The sequence below is a fragment of the Urocitellus parryii genome, chromosome 1 (assembly GCF_045843805.1).
Source record: "Urocitellus parryii isolate mUroPar1 chromosome 1, mUroPar1.hap1, whole genome shotgun sequence".
NCBI classification, from domain to species: domain Eukaryota; kingdom Metazoa; phylum Chordata; class Mammalia; order Rodentia; family Sciuridae; genus Urocitellus; species Urocitellus parryii.
In genome coordinates, this window is record NC_135531.1 from 136,760,227 (window position 1) to 136,786,436 (window position 26,210).

The window sequence follows — 26,210 nt, forward strand, 5'->3', positions numbered from 1 at the left end:
TCGTGGCCCGGCCGGGCGGAGAGGCCGGTCCCGCGGGCGGGGGCGGGGGCGGCTCCGCGGCTTCTCCCGCCGCCGCCGCCAAGGGGAGTTTCCAGGAAGTGGCCATATTGGATCCATTCAGCCGCAGCCGCCCGGGCGGAGCGCGTCCCTCAGCCGGCTTGTCCCCGTCGCGGCCCCGCCGCTCTCTGCAGCCCGCCCGCCCGGTGCGGAGCTCACCATGGCGGCCACTGACCTGGAACGCTTCTCGGTGAGGGCCCTGGTGGCAGCGGCGCGCACGGGAGGCGCTGAAGGGGGCCGCCCTGCAGCTGGCCGGGGGGCGCGAGGCGGGCTGTCAGCGCCGCGCGGCCGGGCCTCGACGCCCAGGGGGCTCGGGAACACTGGAGCCGGCTCTCGGCCGCGCTAGCCCCGGGTCTCGGGGAGTCGGGCGGGGGCGATTCGCCCGGTGGCTGGCGAGGCAAACCCCCTTCTTGGGAAGAAGCAAGGACCCGCCTGGCTCTGGGCAGGTGTGAAGATAGACCTGGATCCCGGAGGCCAGAGGAAAGGATCCGGGGTACTCTCTACCCCCATCTCCCAGGGTTTTTCTTTCTGCACAACTGGGGAAGATTCCTAGTCGCGCAGGTGCTGTTGGATGGACACAAACGGTGGGGATGAAGCCCTAAGGATCCAGGGAGTCCCCCCAAAGCGCTCAGGGTAGTTGCACACTTGGATCCTGAAGACCCTGCGCCCACTTTTCTTCCTCTTCTCCCCTCCACTTTCCTCCCCGCGTCGGGATCCTGGATGCGACCCCGACAGGTCAGGCCTCAGTGGTCGGGTCTGCGACAGCCATTCCCCTGGAACGGGAGTGATTCCAGATTCAGCCCATTGGGTGTTTGGGCTCAGTCTGGGTCTGCCTTCTCTTGGGCTAACATTTTTGGTGGTCCCTGCAGGGGTCTCTCTGGACCTGAGTCAGGCCATAGTCAACTTCCTAAAGGTTTTTATAATTCATCCGGGGGAGGGAGGCCTTTTGGGGGTTGTGTCTGTACGTCCCTTGGTGTCTAAGGCTGGATCTGGGTGTGTCTGAGAGGCTAGGCTGTGACAGTGAAGGGAGCTGTGTCCTCTTGGCCAGCAAGTGAGGCCCTGGTCGGCTGGAACGGGAGGAGGGAGATGAGAGGAAAGGGAGGGAGGGGAGGGCGGGGGGAATTCTGACTATGTGACCGATAACGAATTGGTTCTGGGGCTAAATAAGGGAGCCAGGACTTATGTAATTAATGCTATAAATACTGTCATCTGAATTTATATATGTAAATTTCCCCTTTAATCTGAAAATACATTTGTTGGTCTACTTTGGAAATATGCATAACTAAGCAGGAGCTCATGATTTCATAATTTATAGACTGGGTGTTTTATTTCCCTTGGTGGGGGGGAGGCATGTATCAGTTAAGTAAATTTAACTAGATGAGTAAAGATTCAGAGGCTGGGTGAATCTGAAATCCACTTCACCCCTGTGGAGTGAATTGGAATTTATATACTGGAGGAAGGCAGTTCCTGAATCCTGATAGACCCGCTGGAGGCTGAGACCAATGTGTGCTTGTACGTGTCTGTGTGCATTTTCTGTGCCCAGCTGACCAGAAAGTTATGTCTGGTTCTTGTCTGTTGCTAGAGGTTGCTCTAGCAGTTGATCTTGTAGGTGGGAGTGGTATGTAGGGTAACCAGAATCAGACGGGCCTGATTTGAATCTTATATGCTACTTGTTGGTCATCTGACCTTGAGCAAGTTATTAACCCCTTGTTGATCTTAGCTGTATAAAAGGATAAAAGACATTATTTCTTATTGGGCTATTGTGAGGATTCAGTGAGAGAATTCAGATGAAGAACTTGAGCAGTGTTGGGTTCATGGTAAGGACACAATAAATGACACATGATACTTACTATTTATGTAGACATAAAGACTGATCCTCTGTGTGAGAAGGCAGCAGAGAACATGTTTGCCCCATGTTGCACTTTCTGGAAGGGCTTCCTTCCATTGATGTTTGTCCAGAGATAGTTCTTAGAGGATCAACTGAGAGGCCTGCCTACACAGCAGTGGTCTGGAAGGGCCTCTTTATGTTTGCTCTTGGACCATTCCTGTAAGGAGTTTGGGTGTTGTTATCTCTCAGTGCACGAGGCACTGAGAGTGCACTGTGAGCTAAGAGCATGGAGCCTAAGTACTGTGCCAGGTTGAACTGGAAGGATGGCCGCCTACCACACCCTCTGCTCTGGGTCATCAGCTTCTTGGGAAGACTTGGACAGGGTTGAATTTGGGTGGAGATCTTGGGTGGAGTTTGGCCTGAATTTTGGAGCCTGGACTCCATTCTCCCCTCATGTCTTGTCATTCTGGGAAAATAATCTCTTATCTTGCTTTTTCCTTATCCTGCTGCAAATTGGGCACCACCACACTGACTCTTCAAAGAGTTTGTGGAAGGTTAATTGTAGTCTTGGTGCGTTTGGAGATGTCTCAGGTGTCTTACCAGCTCCAGGGTCTGGATGTGGCTGTGGTAGGTCTGCACTGCCCCTCTGGTTAGCACAGTGGTTAGACCAGCCCTGAAGGGCTTGGGCACTGTCTTGACCTGGAGCTCAGAAGAGCATACAGAATTGTGCTTTGAGATCAAGGTGTGCTGGGTTCCTTTGAGATCAAGATGTAGCAGGATTGTGTATCCCACATCCCCAGCAGCCTTTACCCTTGACTGGGCCCTGCTCAGCTCTAGATCAACCATGGGGTTTGGGTTGATGCCTGAAGTATGTGCATGTCGGGGGCAGGAAACACCTCAGGAGTTTCTGTTGCCTCTTTCTCCTTGTGCATCAGACTCCTGTCTACTCTTGCTTGGTCTCTTTTCCTTACTAGTCCCTGACTCTGAAGCTAACCTCTTCCTGCCCTGAGGGCCAGTTCCTGTTTAATCCTATCAGAACCTCATGATGCAAGATTCAGACTCCATGGTGAGGGACCTTATCAGGCCTGGGGAAAGTGAGATGTGAGGGGGGAGGAAGAAACGTGAGGCAGCCTCATGCTTGGCATTCTTCCCAGCCAGTCACCCCCCCCCCCCATCTCGGCTTTATCCCCAGCACCATCTGTTGCTTCCGTTGTCACCCCTGTAATCTTGACACTTCCCCAAGAAGCAGACTATCTGAGAGTGCCTATTCTTCCCTGAAGCGAGGGATGTGGGAAGCAGCCCTCTCACCCAGGTGGTGTTTCAAGGCCTCTGTTACTGTGTGGTATCTCCCTGTCCGGTAAACATGGCCATTGACCTCCTTGCCAAGCCTTTCTGAGGGAGAAATGAGAGCCGAGCAAGAGATGTCTCTGCAACTCTCAGTGCCTGATAACTTTGAGGGGTCACATGTGAGCACCCTGGGCAAAGCCGCAGCTCTTTATAGTGGGTCTTCCCTAGCAGTGGGTCTGCCCTGCCCTTCTCTCTCATTGCATCATGCCATGCTATAGTGCCTGCCCTAGGAGGGTCTGTGTGGGATCTTGGTTGGAATGGTTGAGGGCTGTGAGGCTGGTTGGGGAGGCAGTGACAGTTCAAGGGTGCACTCCATAAGGGACTGACCAGGGTAAGAACAGAGAGGGTGGTGAGAAGAGACTGATCTCAGTGCCAAGGAGAATGGATGGAAGCTGAGCACCCAAGGATTGGACCTGTGTCTGAAACTGGAGACAGGGACAGCACTGGATGCTTTGTGTCCATCATCTTTTTGATACTAACAGGTGAGGAAGCCAACTTTGGTCATTGGCCAGTGAAGGGAGGGCTCAAAGCCCAGACTAGCAACTAAGGACCCCTTGAGATGACCAAGAGGGCAGCCCTCTGTGTTTTGAGTTCTAGGATTGACCAGGTGGAGGAGCATATTTAGTGCAGTGACTACTACAAGTGTCCCTGTGACTCCAGTCCAGCTACCCTGAGGCAAGGCGAGCAGCTGTAGGATGACGGAGCAAAGGACCTAAGGGACAGCTGGTCTCCATGCGTTCCTGTCTTCCTACCTCTGGGCTGCTGCTTGGGTCTGGGGATTCCCAGACATAGCCCCCAAGGCACAAGCTTTGCCAGACAATGGGATGTGGAGCTATGCAGGCAAGAGGGAGACACCTCTGCCTGGCAAAAGGATGCCTCCCAAGGTCAGAATGCCTTCATAGTAGAGCTGGGTGCTCTTGACTAGGTGCCTTAGGAGCTGTCACCTCATGGCTCTTGAGGAACCGTGGCTGGGCAGAGGCATTGGGAGACAGGGCAGGAGGCATCTTGGCAGTGATTGCAATTGCCCTGAAGGTCTTGGGACAAGTTAGATGTTCTCATACTCAGAACATAGCTTCTAGGTGCTTCTTAGCCCCATCTTAGAGACTTCACAGGGTTAGAACAAGGAGAAGCGGGAGTAAGGGTCCATTTCTGATTGTGGCAGTTGTCTGTTCTTTGAGAGACCTTCTGGGCCACCAGGGAAGTTCAGGAGGAGCAGTGGTTATGGACCTAAGTCTACTCCCCAGACCTGGCTATGGGGTTGATCACAAGCCTGACCCTCTGCCTGGTGCTGGGGTGAATGAACAAGCAGCAGAGACATGTAGCAGTGCCACCCACACTTCCGTTCTCCATGTTGGTGCTCATGAATTCCTCTGTTCCTTGCCAGCACTGGCATCTGTCCTGGGGTGAGAGGAAAGAAGAGGCACCTTTGCTACCCACGTTCCACCTTCCAAGTCTAGGGTCTCATTTTCTGTGGAGCAAAGACTGCCCCCTCCTTCCAGCATTGTCAGACCCCTCATGACTTTCCCTGTTGTAAGTGGCATCTGCCCTGAGCCAAGTGAATAAATGGGAACACCTGAGTTTCAGTGCTTTCTGTAGCCCAGAGAGCCTTTCCCATCTGCACAGCTGTAGGACAGACAACCTCTTAGCACATCGAAGCCCAAGAATGGGGCTGTGTCCTAGGCCTGGGCACTGAAGGTGACAGGCATGGGCCCAGGAATCAGCAAGTATGCCCTTGGTTCCTGGAAACCTGATTTTGATAGGAAATCAAATCATTCCAATTAATAAGCTGCCACCTGACTGATGTGCAGGAAGAAGGAGAACATACCTTCTGGAGACAGGGAAGCAGAGAAGACAGAGTACTAGTATCAGCGGAGGGATGGTCTTAGACTCCCGCAGATAGTTTTGCTCCAGAGTTCCTTGTCTTCTGAGGATGGGGGTGGGGGGAACAGCTGGTTTGTGGAGTGACTGGTGGTCCAGCTGCTATCTCCCTGTTATTATCCTGTCTGCCACCACCGTGATGCTAGGAAGGTTGATCCCTGTTTGAGTCTTCTCTGGTTTTCTGTGGTGTAGGAGAGAGACACTTTGGTTCCTAAGTGTCCTGTTGATTTGGGACAGGTATGCCTGCCTCTGTTCTTCCCTCTCTGCCCAGGGTAGCAGCATCTCCACCCCGCCCTTCCACATGTAATCCTTTTGGTTATTTCCCATAACCTCTGACCTGGGCTTTAGAGGCTTATTGTGGAATCCTGGGACCAGAGCCTAAGCCTTTCCTGGGAAAATTCCTAGGATTCCTCTTGGGCTCAAGGACAGTTGTGCTTATTACCAGACCCGCATTCCAGCCAGAGGCCTCTGCTCTGGCTATTTAAGGCCCTAGCTCCTAGAAGTAGCTGGAACTGGTGTAGGATGATTTGGGCCAGGAACACTGGTAGAGAAGGCCCCCAGTGGTGCAGTGTCTCCTGGTTCCTAACAGAGCCTCTCCCAGGGCTGGAGCGCTCCTGAGGTGAAGGCCTCCTTTCTGTCTGGCAGGGTGCACAGGCCAGTGGATGCATGGGAACCCAGGTGAAGACAAGTGTCCCAAGCCCAAGGCGTAAAGAACTCTGTGGAAGGCCTGGGATGGGGCTATCCTTTGTTTAAGATTCAGAAGCCACATGCCACTGTGTGGGGTTTCCCCTCTATTTCCACCCTAACAACTATCTTGGTTTGGGGGTCTTTATTTACCCACATCTTTCCTGGCTGTGTTGGTTTGGACGTTGATCAGATTTCTGTTTTTTCTTTCTTTCTTTTTTTTTCTGGATAAAAGGCTATTATTTGTGTGTGGCTAAGCCACAAACAGTAGTTTCTCCCCTAAATCCCATCTTGCTTCTTGGTAAAGTGGGCAGCTCCTTCTGGCTGGCAGTTAAGTTAGGGTTGATCCAGAAGACTCAGAGAGCACTTCCTGATCAAGAATAGGACGTCCTAGTTATCCGCTGGCCTGCATAACAAAATACAGTTCTCCACTTTGTTTTGGATGGCCAGGCATGGAGGAACACAGCCGACTGAGTAGTTATTATTTTGGTTGTTGTCTTTGATATGCCAAAGAAATGATGACACAGAAGCCAGGGGCTTGGCTCAGGAGCCAAAAGCTTGTTAGTGATTAGAGGGGGGATAATGTCCCCGTGGAGATTCTCATTGTGTGTGTAGAGCCCCAGGCTGCCAACTCTCACTGTTCTGGGCTTTGAAGACATTAAGAGGTCCCTGAATGAGACCCCAAGTTGCTAGGCATGTGGAAAGGGCCAGAGGCAGCAGGGTCTGCCTTTCTCCAGGGTCCAAGTTGACCATTCACCCAGGCTCCTCCCTGTGGAACAGTGTCCTATCGGTCTCCACGCTTGAGAACAGAGGCAGGTGCATCGTAGCTCCAGCTCATTCTCCTTCTAGGCCCAGGTTGCAGACGGTCAGGCCTTTGGTCTAGACCAGGCCCCTGATATGTTGTGTTGGGCCCTCCCAGGATTCTCAGATTGTATTTGTTGCCAACCTTTAAAATTTAGAGGATTTCACGCAAAGATCTAGATTTATGAATTCTCTTGAAAAGTAAGGTTTGGTAACACTAGACTTGCATTCCCACAGTTGGCTGGAGTCATGGAACTGTGACCACCACAGGTCATGTGTACACAGGGGCTCTGCAGCTCCCCACTATTCTTAGTCTCCCTGGGGGATCCCGCACTTGGCCATGTCAGTGGCATCTTTCCTCCAGCATCCAGGGTTGCCATGCAGCTACGTGTGTGCGTTTCTCCATCATGCTGTCTCCATTGAGAGCCTGGCCTCACCCTCCTGAGCAGCATGTTTGTGTGCAAATTACTTAAGCTAGCGTTGCCTCAGTGGTCTCATCTGTTCAGTGCAAACTATGTTACGGCCAATCTCACAGGACCGATATGTGAATTAAATGATATTAAATCAGAGCTGTTAACAGCAAGTGCCCGATGAATGCTAGCTTGTTCTTGTCATCATTATTACTGTATTGCTTCTCTTCATGCATTTACATTACCTGTCTGGCCTCTAAGCACTTGAGTTTAGAATGAGCCTTTTGAAGGCAAAGGATCTGGCGCCCTCTTTTCATTGCCAGCCATCCCAGTGCCTGGCACACAGCAGGTGTGTCCAATAGGTGTGCGATGAGTGACACTGATGTACCAGCATGGTTAGGAGCAAGGGCTTGGTTTACTCTCACATCCCTGCTGTGCCCTGATTAGTTCCCACATCATGTGCCTTAATTTCCTCACTGGTAAAGTGATGCCTGCTGCATAGACTTAGGGAGAGATCGTGTAACACACTTGGTCAAGTTCACCCATAGTGGTCCTCAGTGTGGTGCTGGTGTCATCTTTGATACCCATTCCTTCCTGTGGTTGTGAACTCTGTGACACTTGACCTCCCACATCTTTCCACTCTGAGGTCTCTCTGCTCACCGCCACCTCCCCATTCCTGTGCATCCAGAATTTCACAGCAGCAGTCAAGGTACTTTCAGTTGCAAGTACTAGAGTACTCCACCCAACTGGCTTAAGCAATTAAGGGCATATACAGCCAGGGGTAAAGGGGTAGGCCTAGAAGTAGGGCAGACATTGGCTCTTTATAGCCATCTTGAGATGGCTATAAAGGTTCCATATGGGTCATCTGCCTGTATCTGAGCCAATTATGGAATCATGCTGAGCGATTCCCACCCAATGGAAGGGCTGGTAGCCAATGGGATACCTAATTTTATTTCTGAGACTTGCAGGAGATGCCTCGGGGGCTGCTGGCTTCTTGTAGGCTGTGATCCTGCTCAGATTAGTAGACACCTGTGGTGAGCACCTTGGAGCCAGCCATGTATCTTGGATCACATGTTGTTGATGTCAAATATATGATCGGGAGGCTGGCATCACTGAGCACCACCATTGATAAAACTGAGAGATCACATCTGCCTCCTGAGACCAGGGAAGAACACTATTTCTATTAGGGCCATGTATGTGCATGTGCTCCATAAACTGAATACCCCCACTGACCCTGAAGCTCTCCGGCAGCAATTGTCCCAGGTGTGTGACCTTGGTGACAGAGTGCAGCCTGTGCAACAACTGGGGGATAACGACCTCCATCCTCCACACACTTCCACAGAGAGAGCTGAGCTGAAGGAGTGAAGGACAGGCAGGCAGGAGCCTGGGTAGGTGGGCTTATGTGAGTCCCCCAGTGCTGCTCTAAGCCTCTGAAACCTGGAACTGTATGTGGGGTGGGGGGTGGGGATCTGAGGCACAGGATGGTCTCTGTTTCTCTGCAAGTATTCTGCTGTGGAGTGTGTGTGTGTGTGTGTGTGTGTGTGTGTGTGTGTGTGGTTTCCAGACACAGCTGACTTGGTGGGTTTTGGCGGCAGGCTACAGGATGTTGGATTGCATCCTGATTGTGTCACCCTTGGAACAGGAGGATGAATAAACACATAGCCTTCTCTGTAAGCACAGCACGCCTTAAATTTTAGAGATTTTCTGTCTCACCCAAAAAGAAGAAAGCTCCAGACTGACTGTTCTGTGTCCTCCATTTGATCCTCAAACTGCCAAGAGCAAGGGGAAAATAGACCAAATAATGAAGCCCTCTGTCAGGTGGGCAGACGCCCATAGAGTAAGTAATAAATGGGTAGTGTTGTCTAGCACTGAGCATGCTGGTGAGAAGAATGGGAAACATGATCTCCCCCAACCTGCAGCCAACTTCCGGAAGCTTATGGAATAGGTGGAGAACCAAGATGCATAAAAGCATACATAACAGTGCAGCAGGCCAGGTGACAGCAGTACCAGGGAAAAGCTAGAGCTCTGGAGCCTAGGGAAGGGCAGAGCTTATAAAGTGAATTGAGAAGTAGCCAGTGGGGCGGAAGCTGAGCCTGTGAAGAAGGCCTGGAATGCCACACCAAGGGGGTTGTTCCTGGCAGCCATATCCGAGGCCCCATGCACTGTTCTTGATGTAGATGCTGCCTGGGGACTCTTTGTCGGGTTATGTTTGCAGCCCTAAAGGAGCCTGGGCTTAGTGGGGAGCTTGGGCCATGATGCCCTGGGGTTAGGGGAGGGAGGAAGGTTCAGCTGTAAGAAAAGAGGCTCCACTAAGAGAGTCACTGGAGAAAACAAGTTTAGGGGGTAACCTGGACTTATTTCAGAGGGCATAGTACACAAAGAGGCCAAGTGGGGTATAGCCTGTCAAGAGACATACTTAGGAACCAGTGGTGCAGGGCTGCCATGGATAGGTGGGCGTAAATGGGGAAGGAAGTTGGGTTTGAGTGCCAGATGGCTCTGGTTGTGAGGAAAGACTGCTCCAAGGGGCAGAGGCCACAGGCTGAGTCAGACACTCAGGTACAGAGGAGATCCCTCTGCAGAGCAGGAACAGGGCCCTCCTGTCCAGTCCTCTGTCCCTCTGCCCGCTCTACCTGTATCTACATTTGTATGAGAGCAGCCATGGTGCCGAGCAGTAGCTCTTGTACTGACCTCCGCTGGGCCTGCTTCCTCCCCTTGGGAGCTCTGGGAAGGTGGGACTCTGAACCCATTGCCCTTTCCTGTCTTTAGCTGGTGGTCAGAGCAGAGGGGCTCAGGAAGGAGCTCCATGTTTCTGCCCAGCATGGAGTTGTGTGGGGCCTTCCCTTCAGTGGGGCTGAGCATTTTGCCTTGATTCCCAGAGAAGCCAGAGAGATCATCTACACAAAGGGGAATCTGACCTTGACCCTCTGCTTCATATTCTCATGATTCATTTCTTGTTGTGGTGCTATGGGCCAGCTCCTGTGACCTCCTGCTCACTTGGGGCCTGCTGTCCATCTTTCTGCTAAAGCCAGGCCCCACATTCTCATCCAGAATCTTCTGTGTAAGCAACCATAGCTTGGATTTGGTTGGGAGGGTGACAGGAGCCAGAGCCAGGAGGTCTCTAGAGAATATCACTGAGAAGGAGGTAAGAGGCTTTCTCTGAGCCCAAGGGGTGGGATTGTCTTCATGATTACCAGCCCCTTTAACGGGACCCATGTGTGCATTACATACTTGAGTGCACAAGGAGTAGGGGGTGGACGTGGAGGAACATGAGCCCAGACTGATGGGGTAGTCCTCTCTAATGGAGCATGAATGTGAGGGGTTGGGAAAAGGAGGATCTGGGAGCGGGCAGCAGCATCACTGTCTCCTCAGAGCCGGCCACAGGAACATACATTCTGCACTCTGGACTCTTGGAATCTTTATTTAAGATCCAGGGATAATCTGGGGTCTCCTCCTAGGCTGGAGGACAGGTGAGCCCTCTGAGGTATCAGTCATAGGCCTTGGGACTACCCATGTTAAGAGAGATGGAGCCTGAGGCCCAAGTGTCCCTGGCCATGCCACATGGAGCAGAGCCTCAGAGGGAAAGGGCCTTGCCTTTCCCAAAGCCGATTCAGGGTCTCTGAGTATTGCTGGGCTCCCTTTGTGGGAGTATTAGTGTGGAGTTGTAGCTGTGGGGCCGTCAAGGTGTGCTGAGCACTGGGGGAAGTGAGGCAGGGCTTGTTTCACTCAGGTACAGCCTTCCCTGCCTGGGCTCACAGCCTTGCTTTGCTTCTCTCAGCAGAATGCGGATCCAGAGCCCCGGAGCCTTTCCCTGGGTGGCCATGTGGGCTTCGACAGCCTCCCTGACCAGCTGGTCAGCAAGTCTGTCACTCAGGGCTTCAGTTTCAACATCCTCTGTGTGGGTGAGTGTCATGGCCAGATCAGGGGCATCCTTGGACAGAGGATGAATGGGAACCTTCTAGGAGATGGGGCATTGCTGCCTTGACCACTGTCAAACTATGTGGGGGCTTCTGAGGCAGAGGAAGAGGATTTGGTTGGTGTCTCTGCCAGAGTCAAGGAGACAGGATTGGAGTCAAGGACTGACTCAGAGTTGTCATGAAGAATAAATAGGATTAGGCACAGGAAAATGCTTTTGTAAACTGTGGGTGTCTAGACAGAGATTTAGTTTCATTTGTTCATTCATTTTTTTTTTTTTTAAATGCACTATTCCTTCTGTGTGTCAAGGACACGATAGTGAACCAGACCCTGCTCTTCACGGCAGTATCATATAATAAAATCTCCAGCACACGCCTAAACAAACACAATCCTTAAACAGGAGCTCTGGGAGGAACCACGTGCCTCAAGACTCCCAGGAGAGCACAAAGTGCTCTACCAGATACACACACCCCAGCCCCGTTTAAACTACACAGAGGCTGTGTGGCAGGAGGATCACAAGTTCAAAGCCAGCCTCAGCAATTTAGCAAGGACCTAAGCAACTTGTTCTCAAAATAAAAAATATGAAAAAAAGGCTGGGGATGTGGCTTATTTATTAAGTATCCCTGAGTTCAATCCCCAGTATTTATTTATTTTTTTTAAAAAAAGGACTACATAGAGTTGAGGTGACTCAGGGTTTGTGGGACAAGCCAATGGTGGCTTTAGATCCTGACCCTGCTGTCCTTATAATCATCTGGGACCTAGGGGGGATAGCATGCATGGGAGAATATGTGTTTGGTGATTGGGTCCCTCTGAAGCCAGCATCTGGTGGTGACCTCACAGCTGTCTGACTCTGCTTCTCCACTTTATGAGGAAATGTCGCATGTTCTGCACAGCTGTGTCTTATGTCCAAAGTTTCCTTTTAGCTTTCTTCCACACATTATTTCTTTACCTTCTGGTTTGTTTTTTGTTTTGTTTTATTTTGTTCTTGTGGTGCTGGGGATCAAACCCAGGACCTCATACAAACTAAGCAAGCACTCTAGCACATCCCAGCCCCCACACATTATTATACTAAGAAAAGGGATAATTCCTAGGGAATAGGGTCAGAGAGGGATGGAGTGGGAGGCCTGCCCCTTTCTCTTGTATCAGGCCTAAGTATGCCTGAGCCTCCCCCTTCATCCCTGGCCTAGCCACTAGCCAGGGACAGTCCCCGTTCTAGCTTTCCACATCCACTCTCTCCCTCCTGTCGCCTCTCCTTAGGAGAGACGGGGATTGGCAAGTCTACACTGATGAACACCCTTTTCAACACAACCTTCGAGACTGAAGAAGCCAGTCACCATGAGGAATGTGTGCGCCTGCGGCCCCAGACCTATGACCTCCAAGAAAGCAACGTGCAGCTCAAGCTGACCATCGTGGATGCTGTGGGCTTCGGGGATCAGATCAATAAAGACGAGAGGCAAGAGATGGGAAGGGCAGCCCCACCTAGCCTCGTCCATCCCTCCCATGTTAACCCCAGTTCTAAAAGTGCCTGGGCACATGTCACCTTAAACTGCCCCTATTTGAGTAGTTGAGCCGCCACACTCCAGCGAGGCCAGGGCAGGGCCTCTCAGGGACTTCTGAAGCATTGTGGCCATTAACTGACCAGTTTTTACTTGGGAAGGGGGTCAGCCACCTGGACCAGATAGGGTAGAGCCTTTTATAAGTCCATGGAAGAAAGGAAGGGCCAGAGTATAGCGTGGCTAGGCTCTGAGCCCTCCAAGCAGCTTAGCTACCTGGCTCCCAGGTGATGGAGCTGTCTGTAGTTACAGGCCTATAGTCGACTACATTGATGCGCAGTTTGAAAACTATTTACAAGAGGAGCTGAAGATCCGCCGCTCCCTCTTTGACTACCATGACACGAGGATTCACGTTTGCCTCTACTTCATCACACCCACTGGGCATTCTCTGAAGTCCTTGGATCTGGTCACCATGAAGAAACTAGACAGCAAGGTACGTGCCCTCTCCTTGTTCCCTCTCTCATTATTCACTAAGGTGTGATATGGCAGCTTCAGCTGGGCAGTCCACTGTGGTCCTTAGGGACCTTGCACGCAGCTCCCTTCGTTATCCTTTCTATATTGTATTTTGCAACTGTCTCTTCTACTCCAGTAGGTCCACACTTGCTCTGGGCTCTTTCTCCAGGACTCTGTCCCCTGAGTCTGGCCCTGAGCCCCTTCCAGCTGAACCATTCTTTGTTCCCCTGCTAGCTCATTCCCTTCTTCTAGAATGACTTCCACCTCCCTCTGATGCTCTGGGGCAGAGCCCAGGAGACCTTTGTTTCCCCTTCCCGTCTCAGCCTTTTTTCTGCTTATTTTGTCTCTCATTTCCGTTTTCCTACTTCCCACTTTCACTTCCTCTTTCTTCTACAACATGGATCCTGAGCCCTCTAGGGGGAGGAGAGTGAAGCCCCAGAATTGGGATATGAACAAGCAGTGGGTATTGTGAGACTGTAAGAGCATCTTCATGGGGATGTCAGGAAGGGTTGGAGATCCTGGAGGGCCTGTGACTCCAGTCACCTGTCAGCTCTCAGGTGACCTCCCCCGCTTAGGAACTAATGTGAAAAATATGATAACCTTGTCCTGGGAGATTTTAATATCTTTCCATATCTTCTGCTGATATAAAAGTCATCTTACCTGCTTAGAGGGGTTCCCCATCAGTGCTTCTGTCAGATTCTATTCTGGTTATGACCTTCAGAGCATTCTGGGTCAAAGCTTGGTATGCCCAGGGGGCTGGATGGTTGTTTCGGAGACCAGGACTGTAAGAAGCATCACAGCCAATTATGATGGCTGGATTTGGGCTGGTACTGCCTGTGAGATAGTTCCATCTTCTTGGCTTCCTGTTCCTCTATTTAGAGCTGTCCATAGTCAGGGACCATTGCTCAGACTAACTAACTTGCTGTGTGCCCCACACCCCTATGGTCTGGCAGGTGAATATAATTCCCATCATCGCCAAGGCTGACACTATCTCCAAGAGTGAGCTCCACAAGTTCAAGATCAAGATCATGGGTGAGCTGGTCAGCAATGGAGTCCAGATCTACCAATTTCCCACTGATGATGAGGCTGTTGCAGAGATTAATGCAGTCATGAATGTGAGTGATGCTCAAGGGTCTCAGGGCTCTGGGGCCAGAGGGCTTGGAGCCAGCACAAATCTCAGACAGCCCCAGGAGACCTTTGTTTCCCAGGATTCCAGCATTAGCTTCTCCAGGACAGGCAGATGAGTATTTGGCATGAGCCATTCCTATTTCCTGTGGGCAGGGGACAAGAGGACTTGGATATTGGACCCACACTGGAGTTCTCCTAGGTTTGAGTGCTAAAATATTTTTACTCAGAGTAGGAACTTAAAGCCTATAGGAGTGAGCAGACATGAGGCCAAAGTATGGGAACCTTAAAAGGAACCAGATCCATAGGTCCATTTGTGGAGCCCTGAAAAGAACACCCTAGAGAGTTAGTACATCAGGGAGGGGGTGTTGAGGCTTCAGCCCACTACCCTGTATGGAAGAGAACATTTATCCAAAGAGAGCCAGGAAATGAGCCTCTGGGCCCAGGGCCTTCCCAGGTCTGGTAACCCCTCCCTGGAACCCAGGGGCAGTGAGGGAGAGTCTGTGTGTCCCCCTCTATAATGCAGCACTCACACATACTTGGGTCCCTTTCTAGGCTCACCTGCCCTTTGCCGTGGTGGGCAGCACCGAGGAGGTGAAGGTGGGGAACAAGCTGGTCCGAGCACGGCAGTACCCTTGGGGTGTGGTGCAGGGTGAGTGTGAGGAGAGAGCACATTCCCATCTGGTGATGTGAACTTAGTCCCCATCCTGTCCTGCCACCTGTGGCACTCTGACCACGTTTCTGCATGCTGCCCTTCCCCTGCCCAACTGGGTGCCTGCCACATGCCCCACATGCCCCCTGCTTTCAGTGGAGAACGAGAATCACTGTGACTTCGTGAAGCTAAGGGAGATGTTGATCCGGGTGAATATGGAGGACCTCCGTGAGCAGACCCACAGTCGGCACTATGAGCTCTACCGGCGCTGCAAGTTGGAGGAAATGGGCTTCCAGGACAGTGATGGTGACAGCCAGCCCTTCAGGTGACAGCCTGAGCTTCATAGCCACAGCTACTCTTGCCACACCGGCCTCTAACCTCCAATGGTCTTATGAGCCAGGCAGAGGCTATTGGAAGCCCAGCCTCCTCTTCACCCCAGCGTCCCCCTGATTATACTTCTCTAGTCCTGACCCACCCGTTCTCTCCATAATCCTACCCTGAATCTCTCTCCTTTGGGTCTCCACAGCCTACAAGAAACATATGAGGCCAAGAGGAAGGAGTTCTTAAGTGAGCTGCAGAGAAAGGAGGAAGAAATGAGGCAGATGTTTGTGAACAAAGTGAAGGAGACCGAGCTGGAGTTGAAGGAGAAGGAAAGGGAGGTGTGTGTGCGAGGATGGGGCGGTGGTGAGGAAAGCAAGGGGGACACTGGCTAGGCCTAGATGTGGGGGCCCAGCTCCTTCCCTCTTCATGTCAAAGTGCCTCTCCTTCCGTCCCAGCTCCAGGAGAAGTTTGAGCACCTGAAGCGGATCCACCAGGAGGAGAAGCGCAAGGTGGAGGAAAAGCGCCGGGAACTGGAGGAGGAGACTAGTGCCTTCAACTGCAGGAAGGCTGCCATGGAGGCTCTGCAGTCCCAGGCCTTGCATGCCACCTCACAGCAGCCCCTGAGGAAGGACAAGGACAAGAAGAAGTAAGTGGTGGGCTCCCCCGCTACACTGGCTTCTCTCTACCCTGTGCACTCACCCTGGGATCTGGCTTCTGCTGTTCCTGCTCGTCTCTGGCTCACCTGGCCTTCTCTCTGGTTCATCCTTGTCTTGCTCTCCCTCATGTTCACTTGTTCTGCCACCTCTTCTTGCTCATGGTTCTTATTCTTGTTTCTGCACTAGTGCTCTCGATGCACCATAATCTGCATCTCTCTCTCATGGCCTGTGCTCTCTTGCATGGTGATCTTGCCCTCTCCTTTCCTGGCTCTGCCTTTCTTTTTCTCACTGCCCCCCCCCCTTCTGCTCACTCATTTCTTTTCCTGCAGCGCCCACAGCAGCTGGGGCCTGCCTGCTGCACATGGGGAAGGCTGACCCCCGAGTCCTGGGTGGAGCTGCTGGGTTCTTGGGGAAGTCTCTGGGGCCAGGAGAGGAACCAGGCCTGGTACTGTCAGCATTTCTAGCCAGATTCCAAAACTTCCTGTGGTTTCTGCTTAGACAGCCATAGCTGTCCATCCTCGGCCTCCGAGATGGTGGGTGTGGGACCCATATTGGCTGGCAGATGGTAACCAAGAGCAGCCGGGACTCAAGGCCAGCTAGCACTGACCTGGACACTGTGATTACTACTCAGCTGTTTTGAAGGGCATGTGGGGCTGAAAGGATAGCAGCTCTCTGCAGGACTCTGGTTTTGCCAGGTAACTGGGCTGCCCTTCCAGGAGAGGTTAGAGCTGTTCATATAGAGTAGGGAAGGAAGAGAAAAGGATACCATTTTTTTTTTTTTCAGCCTCCACAAGTGCTGTCAATTTATCAGCCAACTGGGGCAATTCTGAGTCACTTCTTGGCTTTTTGTTTGTTGTCTTTTTTTTTTTTTTTTGAGGTACTAGAGATCAAACCCAGGGCCTCACACATATTGCCAGTGCTTTACCACTTTGTTATACCCCTAGCTCTCCTTGATATTTTTCATGTCCTATTTATACACCCTTAACTTGAGTCCAGATGCCCTGGCTGTCCCTCACCTACCCTACTTCATTCAGAGTCCCATGCCATGCCACACTGTGGAACTCTTATCTATCCTTACATCTCCCTTTCCCCAGCCTGGAGCTGGTACCATTATTTTCTTACCACCTCAGGAAATAAGCAAGTTTAACCATCTTGGACTTCATTCTGGGGGGCAGTGGGTGAAGTCTTTGGCACCCAAGTTACTTTGCCCTCCTCTCTGACAGCTTGGCCCAGGTCATCTTGTTAAAGAAAAAGTAGGCATGATCCCCTAGGAAACATGCTGTGGAGAAACCACAGACATTGAAAACAAGGACCAGTTCAGGCCTGAGGGTCAGTGGGGGTGGGGTGCAGACTGGCTGCAGGGGACCAGCAGAGCTCTCAGTGGGGGCTTGTCCCTGGTGTCTGGTGTCCGTGGTACATTGTTGTCCTGGCTGAGGCCTGGAAGACAGGCTCTTCCTGTCTGCTGGATATGCCAGAAAGCTTCAGTCGGTTTGGCCCTGGGAGAGAGAACTCCTCCCGTGTTGGCCTAAAGAGGCTGGAGTGGGTGGGTGGGTGACTGGGGGCATGTTTTCCTCTTGCCCTGGTCAGGGGGATAGGGTGGGTTGGGAGTGCATTTTACGGGTGGGTATTTTTTGTGACCATTTAGTTGAACAGCATTGATTGGTTGTACTTATTCTTCAGATTTTAATCCGTTTTTGCAAAAATTACTTCCCAATCAGATCTTGACCCTCAGCCTGGGACGTCACAAACTGAAGCGAATTCTCTGCTTTGCCCGTCACAAATGCCAAACTGACTGCCCTTTCCCAGTGTCCATCTTGCTGTCTTTTGCTTCTGTTTGATTTGGTCTGTGTATCTTTTAATGTGTCTGTTTTTGTTTTGTTTGTTTTATTTTTATTTTTCAGTTAACGCACGCACAGACTTACATGTCAAGAGCGGACTTTAGACTTTCATGTGTTAAGTTGCTTGAGTTACACCTTGTGACCCTTCTCCCATAACATGGTGTGAGGACGGACTGGGAGCCGGTACAGACTCCAGTGTTTACAGCCTTGCTTTGCCCCTACCCCAATCTGGCTCCAGGCTGCCCCTGGGCCTGGCCTGTCACCCCTCTCTATGCAAATACCTAAAAGCCATGAATGCTGGAATCCAAAACTGATGAGGTTTATTTTTTTCAGAGCCAGTGGCTGGTCTTCCATTTACAGTGTCACTATTCCTTGATGGAGCAGTTATTGCCGCTTTAGTGAAGGCCCCTGCCGGCGATGCTAGGCCTAACTGTTCAGCGTCAAGATGGCAGCTCACGTGGTGCCTAGGTGTGGCCTGTGGTCTGGTATACATGCTGCAAAATTTGCCCGATTCCCTTTCAGTTTAATTTTTCTAACCTAGAGTTTAATTTCAATAATAACTTTGAAACACTTCTAAATTTTTATTTTGGCACCAGCGTAAAGACAAATAATATCCTCTCCCGTTATTTTCATAAGTAACACAGACTTCCTGGTTTTTTAAAAACTAAAAATATCTCTAAACCTTCTTATGTAAAAAAGTACCCCTATAATATAAAGGGAGAGGTGGGTAATAAACTTCCTGTAATGACAGTGTTTGGAATTTCTTTACGGAATGAAAGTGAACATGAACGAGACCACGTCCAGCGTTTTTACTGTGAATGTAAATGGAACAGCAGCCCAAAGCCATTGTCTCTGTGCCCCCAAGGTGCTGTAACCAGGGACCAACTCCATGTGTGTGTGTGTTAAGTGTTCGACTTCAAATAAGGCTCTCAAGCCAATCCTGCGTGTTCCAAATGAGTTATTTCCAGTGGGGAAAAAGCTATTGCCCCAAACTCATTGTTTCTTTTTTCCTGGCTGAGTCACAGGACAGAATGAAGGTCTCTGGTGTATTTAGGACAATTTGAGAACAAATTAGCAGTCAAGGAGCCTTCCCCACTTCAGCTGCATTCTACAACAGAACATTTTCTAACGTTCGGGCAGCACTGATTCTTCTTTGCTTCTGATGGTTTGCACCACCAGGATATATGAGTGTTAAAAATCATGGCCGGGAAAATCGGTTGGTGAAAAATGAAGAGATGAGAGGAAGACTAGCCTCAAGGTTGCTGCAGCCCTGTGCAGCCTGGTGCCACCTGGAGGAAAGCCCAGCCCTCTCCTCAAGGCACTCCCTCACCAGGAGTCTTAGGAGGCTGTGTTGATTTATTGCTGGGCTGGCAGTTTTTCATGCCCCCATCTTCCATCACTCTTTCCCCCTTTCTACCTGGCCCTGGCCTGCTTGATTGATTTCCAGGACCAAGTTGGGGATTCCTCCTGCCCTTGTAAAATGATGTTCCATTCCAAGTGAGGTGGAGGTAGGGAGCTGTTGTATGTCTAATTGAGCCACAGCCAGAAAGGGGCAGTTTGTACATATGGGGGGCTCCATATGCCAAGAGTAGAGCAGGTTTTATTTATGCTGTAAATGTTATGAAAATCCTCCAAGTGTTATGCTATGACCAGGGGTGGATTCTGACTTTTTCACTGAGCTGGAAGCTTGAACTATTTAGGACGATTGGTTTAAGAAAAAGAATGTGAATGAAAAATTAGGCACAGGGCCTTGGAAGGGACCCTGAAGATTAAGCCTTATCAGCTTTGCAGTTAATCCACCTCTGGTTGTGAGTGGAAAGGGATACTTCATTCTGGGTATCTGAAAAGGTCAACTGCAGACCTAAGGCAGATGTGGATGGTGAGCGACTCCTCCTTGGGGTAATTGTATATCTGAAAGTGTATTCAGTTGGGTCAAAGCATGACCTTTAAAATATCTTCTTGTAGCTAATATATATCTGACGATGAGGTTCAGTGACCCAACAGGTTCATTGGTTATGTAAGAAATGAGGACTCCTGGCTCATGGCCAACCTGAGGCTTCTGGAAAGGGAAGATTCTGCCACCCGTCCACCACACCTGCTGGCCACACCCCAGGCATACTGGAAGGCCATACTTGTGGCCAGTTGCTTGCCCGTAGGCCCAAGACTTCCCAACATCTCTGGGGAGACCTGATAGACTTGCATTTTCTGGGGTCTGAGCTGCCCCCACAGTCATCAGCTTTAGCAAGTCTTACTGTGCTCTCCTGCTCCTGTTTGTGTTTGGGATTTTGTCATCTTTAGCTGAGACCAAATGAATCCTTGGTATACAAGGTGAGCATAATGCATGATTATTTAATCTACCCCTCATGTAATATGGCCCCCATGTGCAGATCTGATTTTCCCCTCTTTTTTTTTTTTTGTTATTATTCGTTGGTATTACTAGGGATGTCATATAGGATCATGTTGGCATTTACTGTTATGTCTTTCCTGAACTATGTTGGTTTGGGGTAGAATCACCATAAAATTATTGTCCAAACTAGGACTTTTGAAAGAGAAAAGGGATGCTGTCAATAATTAAGCCAGGTCAACATCCATAAACCAGAACCATCCCAGGCAAACCAGAATGTGTGGTATCCCTCATCAGCATAGGAGGCTTGTAATTGTTCAGATTGATTGCATTTATGTTTTTATTTGTCCATGTGTGGGTTCCCTGTTTGGCGGTTTTTTGTTTTTTTGTTTTGTTTTGTTTTTTTACTGGATAAGAGGCCTGAGGGAAGTGTGGCTTGCTAGTCTGTTATGTTAACATGCATTTCTAAAACTGCTTCACTTGTTAATTCATTTACTCCATTCATTGACTGTTTTTGTTCTTTTCAGTTCACTTTGTATTTTTTTTCCCCATTAAATTTTGCATTTATTTGAGTTTTTATGGTGTCTTTTTTGGACAGAAGTTTTGATTTAACAAGTTTCCTGAGCCTATTAATACGCTACAGTTGTGTTAAGATACAGCTTGTCTTTTCTGTGAACTTCATGAGAGTTACTTCTGCAGAAGTTATGTTTCAATAGTGAATCCTGCTATTGACATCTCTGAAGGGCTTTTGTATGGTGTGGGGTGGAGGAAAGAATTGCAAGAAAAAGAAAATGAAGTCTGTGGCATGAATATTTATTGGGCAACTGGGTTAAGGAAATGAGACTGAAACTCCCTCAAGGAGTTTATAAGGAGCCTTGACCCGGGACAACTAACATTTGTGTGCTCTCAACTGCATTACATGCATTAACTCCTCTAATCTTCATCAGTTTCCTATAATTAGATACCATTATTCTCCATATTCCACAGGTGAGGCACAGAGAGATAATGTAATTACCTAAGGTCACAAAGCAAGTAATGGAAGAGTTGGGATTGTAACATTAGTTGTCTGTACCCTTAAGTCCCAAGCTGTAACCGCCTCTTGGCATCCCAGTAGGCTCATGTAAGAAGACTGGAAATGTGGTCATTGTTAGGGTATATAGTTTGACAGTGTGGGCTGCTGGACCTGGGAAGGTTTTGTAGAGTGGAAAGCCCTCGGATACAGGTAAATGGCTGAGAAAGACAAAACTGTGTTTGGAGAAAATAACAAACACATATGGTTGGTCCATTTGTTGAGAAGCTTTCTTTCTAGGACCTAGTCAGATCCTGGAAAGACCAAAATGAGAAAATAGGGACTGAGGTTGGGGAGTTGACAGCCCAACGGGAAGACTGGATACTGACACCCCTGCTGAAGGTGTAGTTCAACTCTACCTAAGGGAGGCAAAGTCTTCACCAGACTTTGAAGGATAGACTCTCCAGGAAGCCAGAGGGAGCTGGGCCTCCTTGGTGGAAGGAGCAATATTATACAACTTGACTCACCCATGTGGGGGAAGTACCATTTGAACATGTTTAAGAAAAATCCATGACACTCCCCCCGCCACCACCTCCCATTTTCTGCAGCCTCAGTCCTTTACCAACCCCCGCCTTTCTGTATGGGTGGAGACAAAAGATGGATTGTGTCCATATTAATCCCCCTACAGAGGATCCCTAGTGTCTGCTCCAAAGTGGAATGTGAATTCCTAATGTCAGGAGGGGAAAATGTTAGAGGGGACTAGCACAGATCTGGTACTCTGAGGCAAGGAGGGCGACCAGCACAGACTTTTAAAAATGTACAATTGGTACTTTGGCAATGCAAGTGTTAGCTTCCCAACAAGGGTTACGTCATTTATAGAACAGCTGAACAACAAGGCGGGAATCACAGGTCTGTCTTCTTTCACTAAGATTTACATGTAGAGCCACTTGGTTACAAGACCCAGATGCCTCCCAGCAGTTCCCCAAAGCCTGGTGTGGGTCCTCAGGATGAACTCCTGCCTCATCCACTGCAGTGCTCACTCACATTAGAGGCAAGGAGGCAGAGGGCAGTGGTGGCCAGGCAGCTGCATCTTCATCTGTAAAATGGGTACTGGAGGTTCTGCCTCTCTGCCACCTGCCTACCAGATGTAGAACTGACCTACACCCTCATGGGAGATGTTTGCATACCAGTCTTTTTTTAGGCCTCTCAGCTCCCCAACCTCAGTCCCTATTTTCTCACTTTGGTCCTTCCAGGATCTACCTGGAGGATAGTTATGAATAGGACCCAGGAGAGTGTGTTCCTAATGTATTTGACTCTAGAAGTCTGAATGCACAGTACTCCGTAAGTACAAGAAAAGATTCAAGACAGTGTTGAAAGCAATTAAAGTCTATTTTTTACAGAAGCTCCAATAGGCAAACTTGTGTCAAGAAAAGATACAGATGTATACTGACTTTAGTATAGATGTGATTATAGTATATCTGGTTCTCACCAAATTGCCCCTAGTAGCAGACCATATCCCTACCCACCATGGCTTAGCACATTCCTGAAAACAACCATTCACAGTGGAGAGACTTCACAAACCACCTCTAAATGTGTGCCCTAGTCATTCAAATCCCCAACACTGCTTACACAGCTCCAGCTGGCCTCTGGGCCAGCTGGGCTCTACTGCTTAGAGAATGGCCCTATAGTATCATGGCTTCAGAGAGGCAGCTGGTCTTTCTCTCAGCCACACAAGTAACATCCTCCTCTTCCTGGCAGCACAGTGGTTGGAGCAGGCTGGGCCTCGAAACCTGTCTACCCCAACAAAAGCGCTCAGAACTGCTGCCTTCCCCTCACAGGTGTCACCCAGTAATCTCCATTAATTAGCATGAAATTCCTCTACTTAGATTAAAAAACTACTTTGGTTCACAGTAACAAAGGGAAAACAGTGCTTAAAGCATTTTTTAGTTACTGTACCTTAAATAAGGTCTACTCTAAGATCAGGACCTTGTGGAGAAGACTTAAGCTAAGACCCATCAAGGTAAATGAGTCTGGAGAGACTGTCCCAGTTTTGAAGGGGCTGCAAGGGAGCTGAGATTGGGACACATGGACCTGGCTGGCTCTGGCATGTAGAACAGCAAGAACTGGTCAGTCAGGATCTGGACCAGCCCCAGCCTTTCAGGCTTAAGCAGGGCCCACCCTTTGGCCTCAGCTCTCTGAAGGGCCAATATCAGCCCTTGCTGGAGAAGGAAGGAAAAACAAGTGCAGTTGAAGCATGCATTTATTACCTGCTAGGTTGGGGGGAGAAGGCAGAAGGCAAGATAGTATCTGTCAGACCACCCTTGCTACTGTTGATCATGACCCACTCTTCCCCTCTCTTGAAATTTTTCTCTTAGGGCCAGAGGATCTTTCTCAGTTATTCTTCTGGGCCTTCTTCCTGTCTTGTTACAGGATTCATAAAGCCAAAGAATTTATAAGAGTCCATTCATGGAGGGTTCCCATTATGCTGTGAAGGAACCAGGGTAGTGGCAGAGAGGCTGGGTGGCAGGTGGAACGGAGCTGCCTATGCGGGAGGCTGATTCAAACTTCCCAGGTGCTGCTTTACAAGTTCCTTGCAGCAGCTGTACTGCTCGGTACAGATGACCTGTGTTAAAACAGTGGCCAGCCTGTTTAGGCAATTGAGTACCCAAGCAGGATCCAACCACCCAACCCACCAGCATTAACCCCATTGGGTCAGGGACGTCCCTCTCCAACTTCAGTAAACTGTCAGGAGTCTAATTGCACAGCTCCATCCTGACCTATCTGCCTGCAGGGATTCTGACCCTCCAGGGCCTGGTGCCATAGATTCAGACAGATTGGGGTGGGGTGGGGTGGGGTCTGCAATTTACAATTCCCAATATTAAGCTTCCTTCTAAGCTGGGCATTCCCCTCCACACACACCCAATCTTCTTGGCACTAAGGATTTCCATTGAGGATAAAATTTCTCATTGTCAGGGACCCACCTGCATTGATCCAGTGAAGGTGCAGGTGTTCATACTGATGTCCACAGAGTGTGGCCAAGTGTGGAATGCGTAGCCCTTAGGCAGACTCTTGCCAGAGTTATCAAGGCCAGAGCATCTTCTGGAGCTCACAAGGGCCAAGAAGGGCCATGAGTACTCTTTCAGGGGCACACTATATTTTCTAAAGGGGCAAAACTCAGAGCCAGGCTTGGGGCAAAGTTGATGTCTACCTGTGCTTTCTTTAGCAGATCAGATATAGGAGTCCACCAGTCGGGCATGAGCCTCTCCAACTCTAAGGTGATGATGACCAAAGCCAGTGTGGAGCCCTTGAACTGCAGCAGCTGGTGGCCCGCCATACAGTGCTGCAGCTGCCTGGTCAGGGACGCGACGTGGAGGGAAGGATTCCTCTGAGGCAGCAGCTCCACCACATGGGGCCGGCTCAGGACCACCAGGGAGTGGAACTGGAGACCATGGTTTTTAATGTTAGAACAGAAAACCCCATACTTTTCATATATCAATGACCAAAAGTGCAAACAATCTCCGTTTCCTTCAGGGAGCATCAAATGTGGCCCAACCCTTCTCATCCATGGCCCCATGAGGGGCTTGAGGCTTAATGCCCATTCTGTGGCCAACCTGAGCCTCAACCCTGGAGAGAAAAAAAGACAGTCTGCTTTGTGACAGTCTTTGCAGGCCTAAAGTACTTAGATGACAATGTTTCGAATCTGAAAAATAGAAACATACTATTCAAGATCAAAGTAGCAGAAAAGTTACTTGTATCTGCTTGATACTAGAAGAAACTCAACTTGGCAACAGTGGTCAGTTTTCATAATGAAACATCCCTTAGTAATTTAATCTTCATGCTTCATAACAGACCAAAATCCCATGACATTTTCACATTGCATAATTTTGCCTTACTAACAGAATCATATCCTTGAAAATGATGATCATTCCCCTAACTAAAACAAACCCAAACTAATGTATGATATTTTTTTAAGTGCCAGATCAATATGGTCTAAAGCCTCAATAAGGATTGTGTGTAGGTGAATAAAGACAGCTAAGTGAATGTGTGTAAAGTGTAGCAAAAGCAGACAGATATTTATGTACAATATTCATAGAATGGAAAGTTAAATATTTTTGCAGTGTGTATTTAAAAGAGAAACTCACCATAATAGTGCCGTTTAAAAATCTTTGTCAAGTAAACTTAATGTCCTTCAGAAATGGGAGTCTGGTGGAATGGTGTTGGATACATTTTCACTCCCGTATGTTGTGAGCCTTGTGGGTCACCTCACCGTGGTGCATGTGCAAGGACGTGTGCACGCCTGTGCTTTGCTGTCCTATGTTGTGAACAGCTGTTCCAAAGGCACAAATGAGTCTCAGGGAGACTCGGCAAACTCCTCATGCTTACTATAGTCAAGAATTCCAGCGGCGTCCCAGTGTGTAGGTCCCAGTGCAGTCTGTCCAGAATAGCCAGCTCCATCCTCAGCAGCTCATTCGGGGTGTAGCCAAAGCCATAGTGCTTTATGAAGTCTTTTATGCGTGGAATCAACTGTAAAAAGAAAATAAAGAGGCCAAAGCCCTACATTATGTCATAGTAGCTTTTGTTTTCTTATCTGTGGGGGATTGGGCATATACAACCTGAGCAGAGTTGTCTTCCAGTGGCATGCCACAGAAAATGCTTCTAAAAGAAAAACCAAATCAGACCTTGGCTATCTATCAAGTCCCCAGAAGTTATGACACTGTAGTGCATGTCACATGGTCACCCTCTGCAAACAGGTCTTGATCCCCCAACTGCATGCCAGCTCAGACCCAAAGGTGCTTTGGAGACGGGGTGGGGCTGTTCCAGTTCCTGTGTTCAGCTACAAGAACTTTTCAAAGGTTTTCGGGAGCCATGGGTTTGGACTATTCTTGTTCCTGATCCCTACCATGGTTTCTTATAGAAAGTTTCTGCTTATGAGCTTCCTGGTCCACACCAGGCAGGCACATTGACAAAACCTCCTGTGGTTTTTGCACCACTACAGCTGGACACACTTCCCTTCAACCTGCATTGAAGGTGGTTTAGTTCTGGGAAAAATATGACTTTTCTCCAGAGGGACTTCTTAGTCCAGAGGAATAATAAAACTTGTCTATGAGTAAACACTGATGTATCAAGTGCATTAAAAACTTGGTCCTATTTTTTCAGGTATTTAAAATATTACTATAACTTTCAGAAATACTTCTTTTAAGGGCTATTTACTTGATTTTTTCATTGGGCAAAAAAAAGTTCAGGGAGCATAAATTATAATAAATAAGGGTTAAAAACATTTTTATTGAAAGTTTGGAACTGGACACACAAGCCTTTTGTTCCTGCTTCCTCAGACTTTGAGA

The 26,210-nt window shown here is 49.3% G+C and overlaps 2 protein-coding genes across 9 annotated transcripts in view; one reads left to right on the forward strand and one right to left on the reverse strand.

The window, feature by feature from the left end:
• Positions 1-25,411, forward strand: Septin8 (septin 8). 8 transcript variants are annotated; one of them, XM_077801790.1, is made up of 10 exons: positions 1-247; positions 10,781-10,904; positions 12,175-12,370; positions 12,717-12,903; positions 13,877-14,038; positions 14,604-14,700; positions 14,857-15,025; positions 15,227-15,359; positions 15,477-15,667; positions 24,092-25,411. In XM_077801790.1, the coding sequence occupies exons 1-10, from the start codon at positions 218-220 to the stop codon at positions 24,255-24,257; spliced, it is 1,455 nt and encodes a 484-aa protein (XP_077657916.1). In that variant the 5' UTR covers positions 1-217; the 3' UTR covers positions 24,258-25,411. The 8 variants fall into 8 exon arrangements, with proteins under 8 accessions (XP_077657916.1, XP_077657903.1, XP_077657909.1 ...); XM_077801777.1 differs by having other exon boundaries at positions 116-247; positions 24,095-25,411; XM_077801783.1 differs by having other exon boundaries at positions 116-247; positions 12,723-12,903.
• Ccni2 (cyclin I family member 2) overlaps positions 24,548-26,210 on the reverse strand; it is a 4,021-nt gene continuing 2,358 nt past the window's right edge. The window contains exons 3-4 of the mRNA XM_077799325.1: positions 25,252-25,392; positions 24,548-24,568 (exon numbers count right to left, since the gene is read on the reverse strand). Of these exons, the coding sequence (XP_077655451.1) occupies positions 24,548-24,568; positions 25,252-25,392 (162 nt within the window). The remainder of the gene's footprint in view (positions 24,569-25,251; positions 25,393-26,210) is intronic.